Source organism: Vipera berus, assembly GCF_964194415.1.
Source record: "Vipera berus genome assembly, chromosome: 6".
Lineage (NCBI taxonomy): Eukaryota > Metazoa > Chordata > Lepidosauria > Squamata > Viperidae > Vipera > Vipera berus.
The window spans coordinates 45790240-45806008 of record NC_138208.1 but is presented as its reverse complement, the minus strand read 5'-3'; the positions used below and the strand labels follow the sequence as shown (position 1 = coordinate 45806008).

The window sequence follows — 15769 nt, the reverse complement described above, 5'->3', positions numbered from 1 at the left end:
AGCACAATGAATTTTATCCCAGGTCTTAGTCACAATTAATTTTTGCTACTATATTCCTAGAGTACTGAAACAAAGATACATTTTAAAAACAACAGTACTTGCGGATATAATCACTAATTTATAAAAACAACAGTTTTATTCCTCAGGGTGTTCTTTATGACTTAAAGCTTTGACAGAAAAGATAGCTTTATATCAAAATTCAAAAATAGTTGGTAATTTTTTAATGATTTCAGAATCTTTTTAAGTACCAGAATGGTTTCACCAGTGTCTAAAATTCTAAATATATCTAAAGGAAAGCAGTAATGAACTTCTGCAGAATAGATCATACCCACAATGAACTACAGTTACATGCAGACCTGCTTAACTCATAGTAAATGGTAAAGGTAAAGGTAAAGGTTCCCCCGCACATGCGTGCTAGTTGTTTCCGACTCTAGGGGCCGGTGCTCATCTCCGTTTCAAAGCCGAAGAGCCAGCGCTTGTCCGAGGATGTCTCCGTGGTCATGTGGCCGGCATGACTAGACGCCAAAGGCACACGGAACGCTGTTACCTTCCCACCGTAGTGGTCCCTATTTTTCTACTTGCATTTTTACGTGCTTTCGAACTGCTAGGTTGGCAGAAGCTGGGACGAGTAACAGGCGCTCACTCTGCTACGCGGCACTCGGGATTCGACCCGCCAAACTGCCGACCTTCTGATCGACAAGCTCAGCGTCCTAACCCACTGAGCCACCGTGTCCCTTTGTAGGTCATTACCTAAATGGTAATGACCTACAAAGCCCTACATGGCATGGGTCCGGAGTACCTTAGGGAGCACCTGCTGCCGGCATCAACTTCCCTCCGCCCAGTGCGCTCCCACAGAGAGGGCCTCCTCAAGGTGCCACTGGTCAGAGAATGCCGACTGGTGGCCCCCAGGGGGAGGGCGTTCTCTGTGGGCGCGCCAGACCTTTGGAACCGTCTACCGGTTGAGCTCCAGATGGCTCCCGACCTTCGCTCCTTCCGACGTGATCTAAAAACTTGTTTGAACAAGCCGGCCTGGTCTGATGGGTTTGGGTTTTAATTATTGTTTTTAAGTAATTTATTTATTGTATTTGGGCACTATGGTTTAATCTGTTTTTAATTTTTGTATTTTGGTATTTATTGCCCTGTTCACTGCCCTGAGTCCTTCGGGAGAAGGGCGGTATACAAATTAAATTAAATTAAATAAATAAATAAATAAATAAATGTTTATTCTACTGTCCAATAGCCAGTTGAGTACCATTAGGTTGTTTTAATGATCAAGCAGTAAACATAATAAACAAAGAGCTCAAAAGTGCACTGAAGTGATATAAATTATAAGAGAAGGTATACTAAACATTGTTTCTGAAGACAGGAACTCTGAAAGAGACCCTTTATCATGCTAGCTAGAATATAGCACCTTCTCATTTAAGTCTTTGCTAAACTTCCCTATCATCCTGGCCTCTATTGGCTTTTTTTCCATAAGTGAGAGGGGATGATCTAATTTAGTACCTGGAGATCCATAGAACATTCCTGGGAAAGTGCCTTTTTGTGGCATCTAGCAATTCATCCTCCCTTTTGTAGAGTTATATATCTGTTCATTACAGCAGTAAGGTTAAGATAAACAATATAAGTCTGGAACAGCAGGTCTGTGTGAATCAAGGTCAGTACAAGGTAAGGTTATTAAAGGGTAATCAAAATAAATACAGAGTGCGAAGATAAGCAAATAAGATAATATGGAGTGATATAGAGTTTTTAAAGTATCAGGGGAAAAGTGGATCACACCAGTATCCCTCCTAGCTATATTTTCCTGCATGAATAGTACAACGTTCATTTGCATTTAAAATAGTTTATTATATCAATATATATATAATAGTGTTAACACTGCTAAAGACAGTTATTTTTTAAATCGGCAAAAATATCTACAGAAACTAAAAACTAGTACTGCATAAATATATGTTTTATTGGCACACAGTATTATACAATATAGAGCTGAAGTGCAAAATATCTACAATCAGCTCCAAAATACATAGTGACAATTGTTCAGTAAATCTGAATAACAAATGAACTGGAAGCAAAATGTGAGCTGCTTATAGATACTCCAGGAATGACAAAGAGGTTAAACAAACTGTTCACTTGCAATTATTCCCTTGGAATTCAAAGCAAACCATTGAAAAGCCAAAGAAAATAAGGTTCATTCCCCAAAGCTACCATAATATTTTAGTCAAAAATAAACTTAGACTGTGCCATAGCTTAAAGTCTTTTTATTATTTTAGATTACATTAGAATTTTATCTTCCATGTGGATTTTTACTTTTCAATCTAGGAATTGAACAGTGGTTTCAAAGCCTGAATCTATTTTTCAAAGAATAGCTTATTACAATGATTGCCCAGTCTACCCCTGAATAGTATGGCAAAGTCAATATAAGATGACACACTTTGAAAAGATTCTTCTTTCCTCATTACAGAAAACTTAGGACAAGTAAGTCAATACTGTGGAAAATACACAAAGATGATTGATCTACAACTCTAAAAGTATCAACCTAAGAATTCCTGCAGCCCTAATACACCAACAGTGTGTGTGTGTGTGTGTGTGAGTGTGTGTGTGTGTGTGTGTGTGTGTGTGTGTGCGTGTGTGCGCACGCGCACGCGTGCGCATGCACATGTGTATGTGTATACTATGGAATAGCTAATACAACAATATATATGTGCAATGGTTAAGATCTTAACATTAAGGCTCAAATCTACTATTACTGCCAAAGCTTACTGGCAAATATTGGGCAAAACATATTCTCAACCTATCCAACCTATCTTTCAGGATTGTATGCCATTTTCATAACCTGAAGGAAAGGCAAGACAGAAAAAAATATAAGGCAAGGGATGTGAGAAGCAAATAGAAAAACTGAACAGTTCTTCCATCAAGTCTTACTTTTCAAATAAGGTTCCTTAACTGACATATATCAGCAAAGACCAGTTCTGTATAACTGGGTAGTTCACCTTGCAAATATTAATTTTGCACTTTTGCATTGTCAGCATGTAAGCTTCCTTGGGAATAAGGTAGCACCCATGTTGCATCACATCAAGGACCATTCAAGCCAGCATTTTGTCTCCATAGTAACCAAACAGATACCTAGGATAAGGCTACAAGCAGAAAATTAACCTTTCCCACTGATGGTCCCCCAAAATAATACCAACAGGCATACTGTTTCTGATACAGGAGATAATATAGAACTATTATGATATATAGAGTAACCATAAACTTTTCCAATCCAATCTATTCAAGGAATGCATTGTAGAAGTTAATTCCACAATGTAACTTGTCTTTTTTAAATGCTAAACAAAATCTTATAAGTCACACTCTACATATACCCACAAAGTAATGAGTTTAAATCTCCCTAGTACTTGATAATAGCCAATCGTATATATCTGTCCCTGGTGAATAAAACAATGCTGTGAGCATTGTCAGTGCCCAAAGACTGTGATGGCCTGGTGGGGGAACAACAGGTTTCAGTTGAACCCTGGCAAGTGGCTTTGTATTTGGGGACTTTCCAATTCTAGCACTACGCCAGCTTTGGTGCTGGATGGGGTGGCACTATCCCAGACAGAACTGGGGAGTTCTCCTGGACTCATGACTCCTGCTCAAAGAGTAGGTAGTAGTTGTTTCTTGGAGGGCCTTTGCACAGCTTTGTATTGTGTCAGTTGTTTAGATGGGAGGGGACTACCCACTGTCATTCATTCCCTGGTAAACTCCTGATCAGATTTCTGTAATCTTTTGAAGTGTATCCAGAAGCTTCAGCAGTGTATAATTCAGCACTGCAGCCAGTTATGTGTGATCCTAGTATGGCATGTTACACCTCTGCTCTGTGGGCTACATTGGTTGCCAATTTGGTTCTGGGTCCAAATCAAGATGCTGCTTTTATATCTTTAAATCTCTTCATGACATGTTCATGAAGTTCATCTGTGGGACCGTCTTCCATAGATGGGAGGTTTGTTCCACAGATTTGCTGTTTTACCAGATCTGAATTAAACTATGAGTTCCAGAAGGTAGCTCTTCTCTGCCATGGTGCCTGCCTTATGGAATCTTCTCTTACCAGAAGTGATATTAACTCTATTACATTCCAGAGCCCCCTCAAAACATCACTATGCCTTCAGGCACAGAGTTCCTAGGGGATCAGGGAATTCTGATGATGGCTCTCATCTTCTCCTGTTTTTATGGTTTTTATACTTGATATAATTGAAATGTTATATATTTATTGCTATTTTTATCAAGTATATATTAGAGCCCAGAGTCACTTTCTTGTGAGATAAGCATCAATACAAATTTCACAAATAAATAAAATTACAGATTCCGATTGAAGCATCACCAAATGGTATATCTCCTCTTAAACTATAACATTCCTCCTTCCTTCCTGCTTGATGAATGTGTGCACTTACAGTGAAAACTGTAGCATCTCCATGCTGCCAGTACACAGAATAGTTGCATATGGTATTATAACAACTTCTCTGAGTGAAAGACCATTAAAATAAATGCTGTTAATCTATAGCATTATGCTAGTGTATCATTGCTCTTTACTTAATGGATTTGAGATTTATTCAGGTGTAAATCATTATGTATTATTCTGATTCAGGGAAAGCACAGTCCAATCAAGCTGTACGCTCAATTTTTTAAGAAAAGTATTTTTTTTCTCTCATTTGAAAGACCTCTAGGAGCCAGAAATATCTGTAGGAAATGCAATTATCCACATATCTTTTGAAGAAAGAGATCAGGTAAAATAAGGTCACCAAATGAGGTTGCTGCACTATAACCACTAAATATACTCTCAACTGATAATTCATTCTTCAAGTCAATGCAATGAAGAAAGTCAGTAAATTATACAGCTCTGAAGTCATGTATCAAAATGTTGCAGTCAGTTACTTTTCAAACAGAAAAACAGTAAACAAAATTGTGATTTGGTTTTAGGGAGCTTCAGATGAAAGCTAAGTAATATAATTCAAAAACTGCAGTGTACCTTTCTGAGAATTATGTCAGGGAAACAATTCCTACTTTCACAATATTTGCTGTGAAGAGAGGGAAAATACATATTATACTTTTGCAATCAGTTGATTTTAAGATAACTGTCAGTGGGCTGATCTTTAGTCAAACAAATACATTAAACCTGAAATTGAAACATTGTTACTAGCAGATCCCACTGAACAAAATGAAATAAAAGTTATGCATTATATCTGCAGAAGTCTCTCCAACTTGCTTTGAAGTACAATTTACACTACCAAAATCACAGGACAAGACAGTGTGTATGCCATTGCATAAAAATAAATGGGTATTTTTCCCAGGAGCACGTAATATTACAGTTGAAATCTCTGTCCAGGTCAGTCATATAGTCCCAATCTAATTTAACCTGTTTGCTGCAAATATATGGTATATGAACCCTTGCATATGCAAACTTGAACTCCCTAGATGAGGTGTGACATAACCAATGTAAAAATTAAGAGTATGCAGGAAACAGAAAATCTGTTTTGTTTTGAAACTAGAATACAGTATCAGAAGTTCTGCCAAACAATTTCAATTGTTTGACTGTTGTAGAGTTTAGGTAAAATCAAAACTAAATGGGTCCCTTAGTAGCTTCCACTGAGGCTTATTCCAATGGCCCAACCACTTTTTCTCCACACCTTTTCAGTGCCTCCTCTTCCCTACTTCCCTTCAGCTGCCTTCCAGATATCCCAGCACAGCATATTCCTCAGACTATCTACATTACTCATGTGGAACACAGACCAAGCCCTTTGAGTTTTCTTAATCTCTGAAATAAATGGAGAACATACTGTGGAATATAGCCAACACTCCTTTGTACCCATGCAGGAGAGAAGGCGCTAGAATGAGCAAGGGGTGGACAGGTCAGCCAGTGAAATATGTTGTGCTATCAGACTAGTGGTGGCAATGGAGGGAGAAGGTAAAGGATGATGTTGGGAAGATTTGGAAATGGAGCACATGAATTAATGTCCACATCAAGACATTAATAGTGGCTGAGAGGACATTGGATAGATGGGAAAAATCAGTGAAGTATGCTGTTCTCAGTGCATGGACCAAATAAGTGCTTTGATTCGGTACAGATCACATGAAAACAGCTGTATAATGCACATAATTGTCTGTACACAGAATAGTTTACATTTCCTGTAAAAATGTAAACAGATGAAAAAACCCTCTGATTTAGTCTTTTATTTGTAATTTTATTACCACCACAAATTATTTGGAGTAAACAAAAGAACATTTTTCCCATTTAACTTTCAACAGGGATGTGAATTGGCAGGAAGTTTTGTTTTAAATCATCTATTTAGCTGGCAGGATTGCCTGTATATATTTTTAGTTTATCACATAGTTACGTATATGATATTTTTACACAAAAGAAAACTGACATCAGTAGACTTTCATTAATATATCGTGTGTAGCTTTCTGCCAATACTATAAACCACAAGTGAATATCTCCTTCAGCTGGAATACCAAGTGAAAGCTATGATGAAAAAATTAAATGGGTGAGGTACAATATAAATGTAAATGAAATATTTCCCCACAAACATGTATATGCTGCTAACATACATTATAAAACCTACTCATCAATGATGTAAAAATATGGCTGAAAATCCAATCAGGAATCTTGTATTCTTTACTAAGCATATTTCTATAGACATAATAGAATGGACCCATAGAAATATTTGGTGAGAAAATTATTAAAAATCTCATCCTGGGATAGAAATGTTAATTATGTTAATAGTAGAACTTTTGAAGGTAATAATTGCAACAGAAAATAAATTTAGGTGGTCAATTCTAGCAATAGTTAATATCTTTTTGAGACAACTATGTTGATGTTTCTTTTTCACAATCAGCTTCAAATATTAAAGCCCTTTATTCAGAAAATAGAATGGCTTAATTAGAAGACCACAAAGCATTTGATGACTCCGGATTGCTTTACATAATTTATAGTTAATTCCACTGTTAATCTTAAGAAAAAATATTAGCCTTAAGTAGGCTGATATTTGAATTCCAAACTCTAGCAATGTATAATTCAAGCACTGTCAGAAATATCTTTAAAATCACTGTTTACAGTGATACCTTGATACTCAACTGCTTTGAAACTCATTGAATTTGATGCAGAAAATTTGTCCCGGTACTTGTCAGTTGTTTGGTACTCGATGCACAAATTAAAACTTGTTGACTCATCACATTAGTCCTTATGGGGAAAAATTGTTTGATACTTAGCATTTTTGCTGTTCATCACACCTTCCAGAACCAATTAACGATGAGTACCAAGGTACCACTGTACTTGAAAAAAAGGGAAAAAACCATTCATTACTAACTAAACATCCATGAGAAAACCTGCTTTTGAAAGATGGCATACAAAATTTGAAAATAAAGTAAGCAAAGAAGGATGCAGTTCAATACCTAAGATCTTAATAAGAACAGTTCCTTTCACTAATTTTTGTAGATGATGCTAGCTGCCGAGAACTGCCAGATTTCCACAGGTTATAAATTAAATAAATAAATGCAAATAAATAAAATAATCTATGTATATTAAAAGCTGCAACAAGTCCTTAAAGATGAATCAACAGCCCAATCCTATATTTTATTTACTGATTCTGAAAGATTAAGCAAGTATTCCAGGCTATCGGTATAAGGTGATAATTGGATGTTTATAAATTAAAAGAAATGGTCATTAGCCAAAGAGACATTGCTGAATAACTAAACAGTTTTATCTGAACATATCCTGTTCATTCCCAAAATGTTTCCCAATGAAATTATGTAGACTAAGCAATACTTACTACAACACCATTGTTTGTGGTAGTCTCACGATATGTAAAATTGCAAACAGCCCAAGCTAAGTAATATGTGGACATGAGTGGAGTCTGTGCAAAGTGATCCGTAACCCATCCATCTTCTTCAGAAACAGAAGTTTCCACTGGCATATTGGATAAAGATAAATAAGTTGCTTGATGTTTGATGCTGATTTTAAATGTGGCCTTGTAGATAGGCTCATCAAAGCAAGGAAAGGCTTTTCTGGCATGTGTAGGTGAAAACTGTGTAACTGCAAGAAACCTAGAAGGAAAAAAAATGTTTTTATTCAGAATTGGATGCAAAAAAAAGTAACATATTACAATGCAAAAGAGGGCCAGTTTGGACTTAGTGGTTAAGAAACTAGGCTAGAAACCAGAAGCCTGTAAATTCTATTCCTGCTTTAAATTGGCTGAGTGATGTTGGGCCAGTCGCTCACACTCTCTCTGCCCACAATATCAGACTTGAGTGATAATCGGTCAATTTCTGCCAGTCAACTCCCAATGGAGCAACACTTGGTTGATCTGAAAAAAGGATCAACTTGCAGGAAATTTGCAATAAAAAAGAGCAACAGCAAAGTCATTGTGAAGCTTTGTCAACATTTTTTCCCCTTTGGATTAAAGTTATTTGGTTTTGAATGACCTTTCATTGTGTATAACTAGAATTATTATAGCCATATCTGTATTTATAGGGTTTTTTTATAAAAAAACATGTTTTCTTGAATTTGAGAAAGTGTTTGAAAGAGCAATAATATGCAACATAAAACCAAAATTACATTTAACACTAGAGAAAATATTTATCTGATAATTCTATCAATATGGTTTTTAAAAGCCCTTGGGGTAACTTACAAAATGCTGCAACCTATAGCAGAATTTTAGACAGGAATAAATTCAGGAAAAATAAAAGCAAGTTAACTATAGTTTACAATTATATTAATGATAGAATTACGTTTGGGGAATTCTGTAGGAAAATAATAATGCACTCTGATTTCATAATGCTCTATAGTTGCTTTCTCACCTAAGAATACTTGATGCCTTCAATTCAGTGTTGACTTCTGACAACTGTCTGAACAAGTGCCTGCAGTTTACCTGGCAAGATTTCATTAATGGTTTGCCATTGCACTGCTTCTTAGAACTGTGTATGTGTGATTGGCCCAAGGTCACCCAGTTGGCTTTGTGGTTAAAGACAGGACTAGAACTCATGGTCTCCTGGTTTCTAGCCTGATTCTGTAACCACTATGCCAAACTGGTTCTCATAAGAATACTTTGGAAACTGATGTTTTTACAAGCAAAGTTTCAGTAATATTACCAATTTAAGGTATTTGCTAGATGCCAATCTTGCCCCATCAGTAATAATTCCCTGATATTTTACTATGTGTAGCATTTTTCAAATAGAAATATTAAGAAAAACTTTGTCAAATATATATATAATCATTGCCTTAATTCAAAGAACATTATGTACAATAAATTTGGGCTACCTTTTCCCTCTTTATTTGCCCATTAAAAAAAGGACTGAAAACCTCTACTTTTGGTTTTGAATATATTGCAATTCCAAATTACAAAACAAACCAGAAACAAGGATTGCTTTCAGTGCCAGGATTGCTAACTAAACATCAACTTCCCATCGTCCTGTGTGTTCCCACAGGGAGGGCCTTCTCAGGGTTCCGCCAGTTAAGGAATGCCAGCGGGTTATTCCCAGGGGAAGGGCGTTCTCTGTGGCTGCGCCGGCCCTATGGAACCAACTGCCCACGGAACTTAGGATTGCCTCCGACCTTCATTCATTTCGCCCGGACCTGAAAACCTGGCTCTTCGAGCTGTCTGGCCCAGACTGAGGGGTTTTTAACTTTTAATTGGATTTTAGACTTAATTTTTAGGGCTTAAATTTAATTACTGTTTTAACTGATTTTAACTTTTGTATTTTATGTTTTAATTGCCTTGTAAACCGCCCTGAGTCCTATGGGAATAGGGCGGTATATAAACTCAATAAATAATAATAATAATAAAAAAGTAAAGCAGGTTGGTTGTAATGGGATATTGCAAATTAGTCAGTCAAATCAGTCAGCATCGGAAATAAAAATAATCTCATTATCAAACCTGCAGAGAGAAAGAGAAAAGGAACATGGAATCCCATGGCCATACTATAGCATTTTGTTTGTACTTGGCTTTATCTAATTCCAGTGGAAAAATACATGTTTAATGATGGAAGGGTGGTGAATGTTTAAAAATCATTGGAAATTAATCCCCATTCTATATGTTGACATGCCCACACATTTATTATTCATATTGTAACAACAGCTAAGACTCTGACTGCTTGTTTTACTTAGTTGAAGGATTTTAAACCTCCATTTTATTTCTGTATAATTTTTGTATTTCTTTTTCATCCAGGAAGAAAAAACTCTGTATAAAAGAGCTACAAAGCTGGTGGAAGTTTTGAAATTTTGATCGATTTCTTTTAACCATACATTTGCATGAGACTTAGGCAAAACATGATTTTAATTTATATTGGTGTATATGTCTGACAATATTTTCTATAGTCTTCACAGACCAAATATTACTACTATTTTTCAAATAAATGCACATAACTTTGACAAATGAAACGGCTCTATTAAAACAACACTTTTAAAAGTTTGATCATTTCTACAATATTTATATTTCTGTAATCATTTCACTGAAAATTCAAGACATGTTCTAAATTATTAGATGTTTAAATAAATACTAAGTCCCACTTGTTATCTTATTAATGCCTCTTCATGTTCCCAGACTACTTTTTTAAAAAAAATCAAGTTTCTTGTATTTTAACTGAGTAATATTTATTTAGTATTTAGTTCTTCAATTTGGCATAATCTCAAAACCCTCATTAAAAAGAATTATTAAAATTCCTACAAAAAAGCTAAATCATTACGCTGACTTTAAAAATTCATTGTGATAAATTGAAACATACATGATAGTTGAAAATATATATTCTAAAAATGATTAATGATATAATTATTTCAAATTAAAACATGTCAAAGCTTACCCACCAGGTTTGTGACAACTAGTGGTTCTGTGTAATTCCAAACTGCTGAGGCCAGAATATCTGGAGCAAAATTAATTGCAGAACTAAATTTTCAGTCAGAGTGGATGAACTGATGTGTGCATTCTTTAGATTCACAATAAGTATCAGAAGGACCAAATTGAAAAGTTGCTTTTTAAAAATTATTTATAGATGATGTTGACCTGGTGATAATTTCTCCCTCATGAAAGATTTGCAAATGCGATTCTTAGCCCTCAAATACTAAATTATATGTGTGAGAGATCAATCATATCTTTGTATTAACTTCACCAAGCATAAATAATTATGTTCTAACACATTGTGCTCTATGTGCTGAATATAAATGAAATGCAGTAAAAGCTTATTTCTATATTCTGATATTTGTTGAAAGTAAAGATGACTTAGAGGATTAAAATGTATTCATAGCTAGTGGGCCTTGTGGGGAACTTAATAACATGGTGGTTTTAATATATTAGAAAGCATATCTTGACTTTCAAGTCATTTATTAGAGCAATGCAAATAGAAGTCTGTGATCCTGCATATGCTTTGCTTAAACTTCAGAATTTACACACATATTAGCTGATAAAAGGATTAAATCCCAAATGTATAATTATGGGGATGAAATACTTACAGGATGGCTTTCTTAAATGCAGATGACAGTAATTTGTACCTATTTTAATTCTACCTTTTCTATTAAAAAGGCAGACATGTTTCCCAAAACATACTACTAGGAATTAGTTTTGAAAAGTAACAAAGCTGTTAGGATTGAAACAATTGTTTTATTCTAAATATATACAAAATCAGATACCCAGTTCATTTTTAGGACAATCTGTATATGATGTCCCTTAAAATAGCTTTAGGTCAATGAACAATGTATATATAGTACAATGTATAATATAGTACAATGACAACTAAAATCACTTTTATTGTAGTATTTTGATTTTACTTTAGACCATCAAAGATTAAATATTTTAGAAATATTTATGGTATTTGCTGATAGTCAAGAGATTTGCCCTGTCTTCCTTTATCTATCTTTATCACTTTTATGTAAAACTTAGGATTACAAAACTGTTGGATCAAATGAACAGATAAAGGAAATATATGTCTGCTAAAGTTAATTAAATATAAACAAGTCAAAGGATATACCTGCTTGGGAGCCATTATTTATCATTAGGCTATTGTGCAAAGAATGTTGACTGATATTTGAATGATGATTACTAATTTTCTTAACTGCTACATAATCCCATGAAAACTCTGAAATCATTTAAATTACAGGTCATCCTGTTTCCAACTGTTATAGGGTTGCCAAACTTTCAGGCAATTTTTTTCCACAGAAATGTATTCTAGATCATGATTGCCAAATAAAGTTCTGATATTTCAAAAAGAAAACATTAAACAATCCAATGAGGTCTATAGTTCAAAAATACTTTACTTCTCTCTCAGAAATGTACAAAGTGCTTGATCCTCTCAATGTGAGATTAAGTATTGATCTGTTGACTTAAATAGAGCTGGACCAATTTACAGCAATTTAAAATTTTGTTTTGTGCAATCCTTTGATAACAGAACAATTCTATAGCAGAAGAAGAAAATGCCACAGTATCCATTGAAGATTATTTGTAGATAAATGGGTACAAAACTGCAACATAAATGTATAATCAGTAAACAACTATGTGAATAGATAATATATCAAAAACTATTGGTATTATTTCTTCTATGTGTGCATACACTTACACTTCTTTGTAATTATTATATTATTGCATGTGCATTGATTACTTATAATTTTGCTACAGCCTTTCAATTACTTCTTTGAACTTGCCATTTGTTTCTAATGTTTTATTGTAATTTCTTGTTTTCATAGTTGTAGCTTCCAGAGTCCACATCCACAGAGTTTGGTAGTAAACAAGTTTAATAAATTATTATTATATAGCTTAGAAAGGAAATTTGCCTCAAATTATATTTCTCTGTGAAGATACATTAGAAAGCATATTGTAACTATAACATCTTTTATTAAAGCAATCAAAATTGAAGTCTGTGATCCTGCATATACTTGCTGCATGAAGTGTAGCGATAATATCCTTTCAACGGATCCTTATGCTGAAAAATCATTTCACACATTTTGAGGAAAGTTATATATACAGAATGTTGGCATAATTAAGGTGAAGGCATTCTCACTTTTTGGATGGCAATGATTTAAGTAAACTAGTTGCTCAAGAGAAACTCTCAAATTATGAGGTGTACAGAATAAAATTAAGGTTAGATTTTCAATGATGTTCAGTATGAAAATAAATTCATTCTATATTTCTGATAACAAAGTTATTTTAAATTTAGGTTCTGCTTGCTTTAAGTTAAAGCTTTCTTTAAGGAATTAGGGCTGGGCTTTGATCTTTGATCTGCTGAACAAAAAACCTAAACCTGTTCTTAACAGACCTGGTCTATAATGTGGTTGAAAAGGGAAGTGAACTATTTAAGAGTGATCTCTTCTTACTGTAGCATTAGTGGTTTAAAATCATAACAAGGAAAGGAGTGATTTACTCTATTTGAAATTCTACTTCTGAAGCTTCCCCTTCATTGTTTCTGCTCTCCCAGCAAATCCATGTTTACTATCAAGCTGGTCTAAACCACCACCCCTAACTGTAAAATATTTATACAAACTTGCTCTAAAATTCTCAACAGGTTTACTAAAGTCCTTTGCAGCCCAATCAAATGTACAACAAAATATTTCCTCAATATTCTGTAGATGGTACTCTAAATCCTTCTCAGTAAGAGAAGCTTCTTTAAATTCTATAAAACTAAGTTCCTTTTATCTCAATTTTTATGCTTGCTGATGTAAACAAATGCATATGGAACAATGCCAAGTTAAAAAGAATTGACTAATTTCTCTTACAGCAACAGTAACCAATTTGCAGCCTTCAGATACTTTTTATTGGTATTCTATCAGTGAGCTGAAAAACCAAAACATTGGGAAGACACCAGGTTGCCTATCCCGTCTTGGACCTTATGTTGAGTTGCAGGAAATAGTAGCTAGTCAAATACAGCTCTTACAGATTTGAATAACACTTGCAAATGATTCTGTTAACATCCCAGGGTCAATTACTGTTACAAGCTATGAGTAGTAAAATCCATTTCCCTACCAAGGACACAGTTGGGGGAAAAAACTAATGAAGTACAATGAATTGTTCCCCTTTTTCCTAGGGTTGCCACACAGGATTCGGATAGGTTTGCCTTTTTGTGAAATGAAACCAAGAATAAATGCAGGGAGACCCCATTGTGCAGATATAGGTATAGCAGAATAAAATTACATTGCTATTAGTAATGTTATAGTAAGAAAAGATCTCTCTTAACTGCATTTCAGAATTAAAGAAAGAAGTGCTGTTCTAAGATATTCAGCCTTAAAATACTCTATATTTGCATTATTCTGCTTCTTTTATCTGGTTCTCTTTGAACAGGAAAGTTGATACACACTTTAAGCCAGTAAATAAGCTGCAAGTGGAAGGACAGTTAAATTCCAAATTTAATTGATCAGATCCTGACTAAGTAAAATCTGAACTTTGCTGGAGGTACAGCATAGAGTTTAAGTAAGGTCAGATGGAAACTTCTGCAGAAGTTTAATTCAAATAGATTTAACTCCATTTCTGACACTTCAGGAGATGTATTAAACAGGCTTATAAAATCTTTTATGTTCTATGATAAAATGTTAAACTAAAAAATAAAGTTTTGAGGTGTTGGGGAGTTAAACTTTTGGTCAACATGAGTATGTATTAACAGAAATGGTAACCTTACCCAGGAATTTTCAGGAAGAACTCGTCATTCTGACTTTGCACAATAAAGAAAGGAAAGAGGATAAAGAAAAGGCAAGCATGGAAAGGAGATCGATACCTACCTTCTTTCCCCGTAGAGGACATAAGAGCTGCGGAAGAATCCCAATAGCTCGTTCTCGATCGGAGCGTTGTAGAGGATCTTGAGGTTGTAACTTCTCTGTTCCTCTAAGCTCCGATTGAGGACTATCACAAAGACCTGGGTCTGTGGATAAAGGAAGAAGCTGGAGACGTTCAAGGCACCGGCCAGCCGGTCCTCAGCCACGCGGACTGCTTCGATGTGCACGCGGTGGGCGTGGAGAACGATGTAACGGGTGGCGTTGAGACACTCGACTTGCACGTTGACCTCGCCGCTGAAGGTGAAGTTCTCCATGAAGACGCTCAGCATCAGGTTGTAGTGGAGGGGGCGCAGGTGTCCGGGAAGGCGCAGCTGGGTCCAAGGCTGCTGCTCCCGCCGCCTCGGCCACTCCTCTTCCACCCCTTCCCCTCTAGCAGCTTCCAGCGCCACTGTCTCTTCCCCTGCACTTCCAGCGGTTTCCCCGGCGCTTTTCTGATTCAAGCGGGCACTTCCTGCTGGGGCTGCGGCTGCAGCCGCCGCCGGGACACTCCGGTTGCCCGCCCTGCCTCCTGGGCCGTCAGATGCGGTGCCGCTGCTGCACTCCTCGATGCGCACGCTGAGCAGCACTGCGATCATGGTGACCACCAGCAGGGCCAAGATGGAGATGGCGAAGCCCATCACCAGGCGCTTGTGCACCGTTATATGTCGCTCGGTGGTGCGGGGTCGAGCGGCCCCCGCGTCTGCCCACTGGCCCGAGAGCCCCCTGCCGCCGTTCCTCAGAGCAGCGTCCTCCTCGACCATCCTGGGTACGAAGGATCAGCTCTTCTGACGCTTCTCGGCCAGGAACATCAAAGTAGCGCCACCCTTGGCTCCTCCCGCAGGGTTGCCACCGTCCCCTGCCGGGGCCAGCAACGCATGGGAGACCGCCGAGCGGAACCGGGAGCGGCGGGAAAGACGGGGGAAGCACCCAGCAGAGCAGAAGCCCCCCGCTTCTCTTCTTGCCGCCTCCCCGCCTCTTTCTGCCGCAGCCGCTGCGGGTGTCACTTTGCGAGGAACC

General features: G+C 36.6%; 1 protein-coding gene across 1 annotated transcript in view; it reads right to left on the bottom strand.

Annotated features, from left to right (window-relative positions):
• The window catches only part of TRHDE (thyrotropin releasing hormone degrading enzyme), a gene marked incomplete at both ends in the record, with an annotated part of 263817 nt that extends 248256 nt beyond the window's left edge, over positions 1-15561 (bottom strand). The window contains 3 exon segments of the mRNA XM_081330257.1: positions 7800-8073; positions 14720-15528; positions 15532-15561. Of these exon segments, the coding sequence (XP_081186383.1) occupies positions 7800-8073; positions 14720-15528; positions 15532-15561 (1113 nt within the window).
• Between the last annotated feature and the right edge of the window lie 208 nt (positions 15562-15769).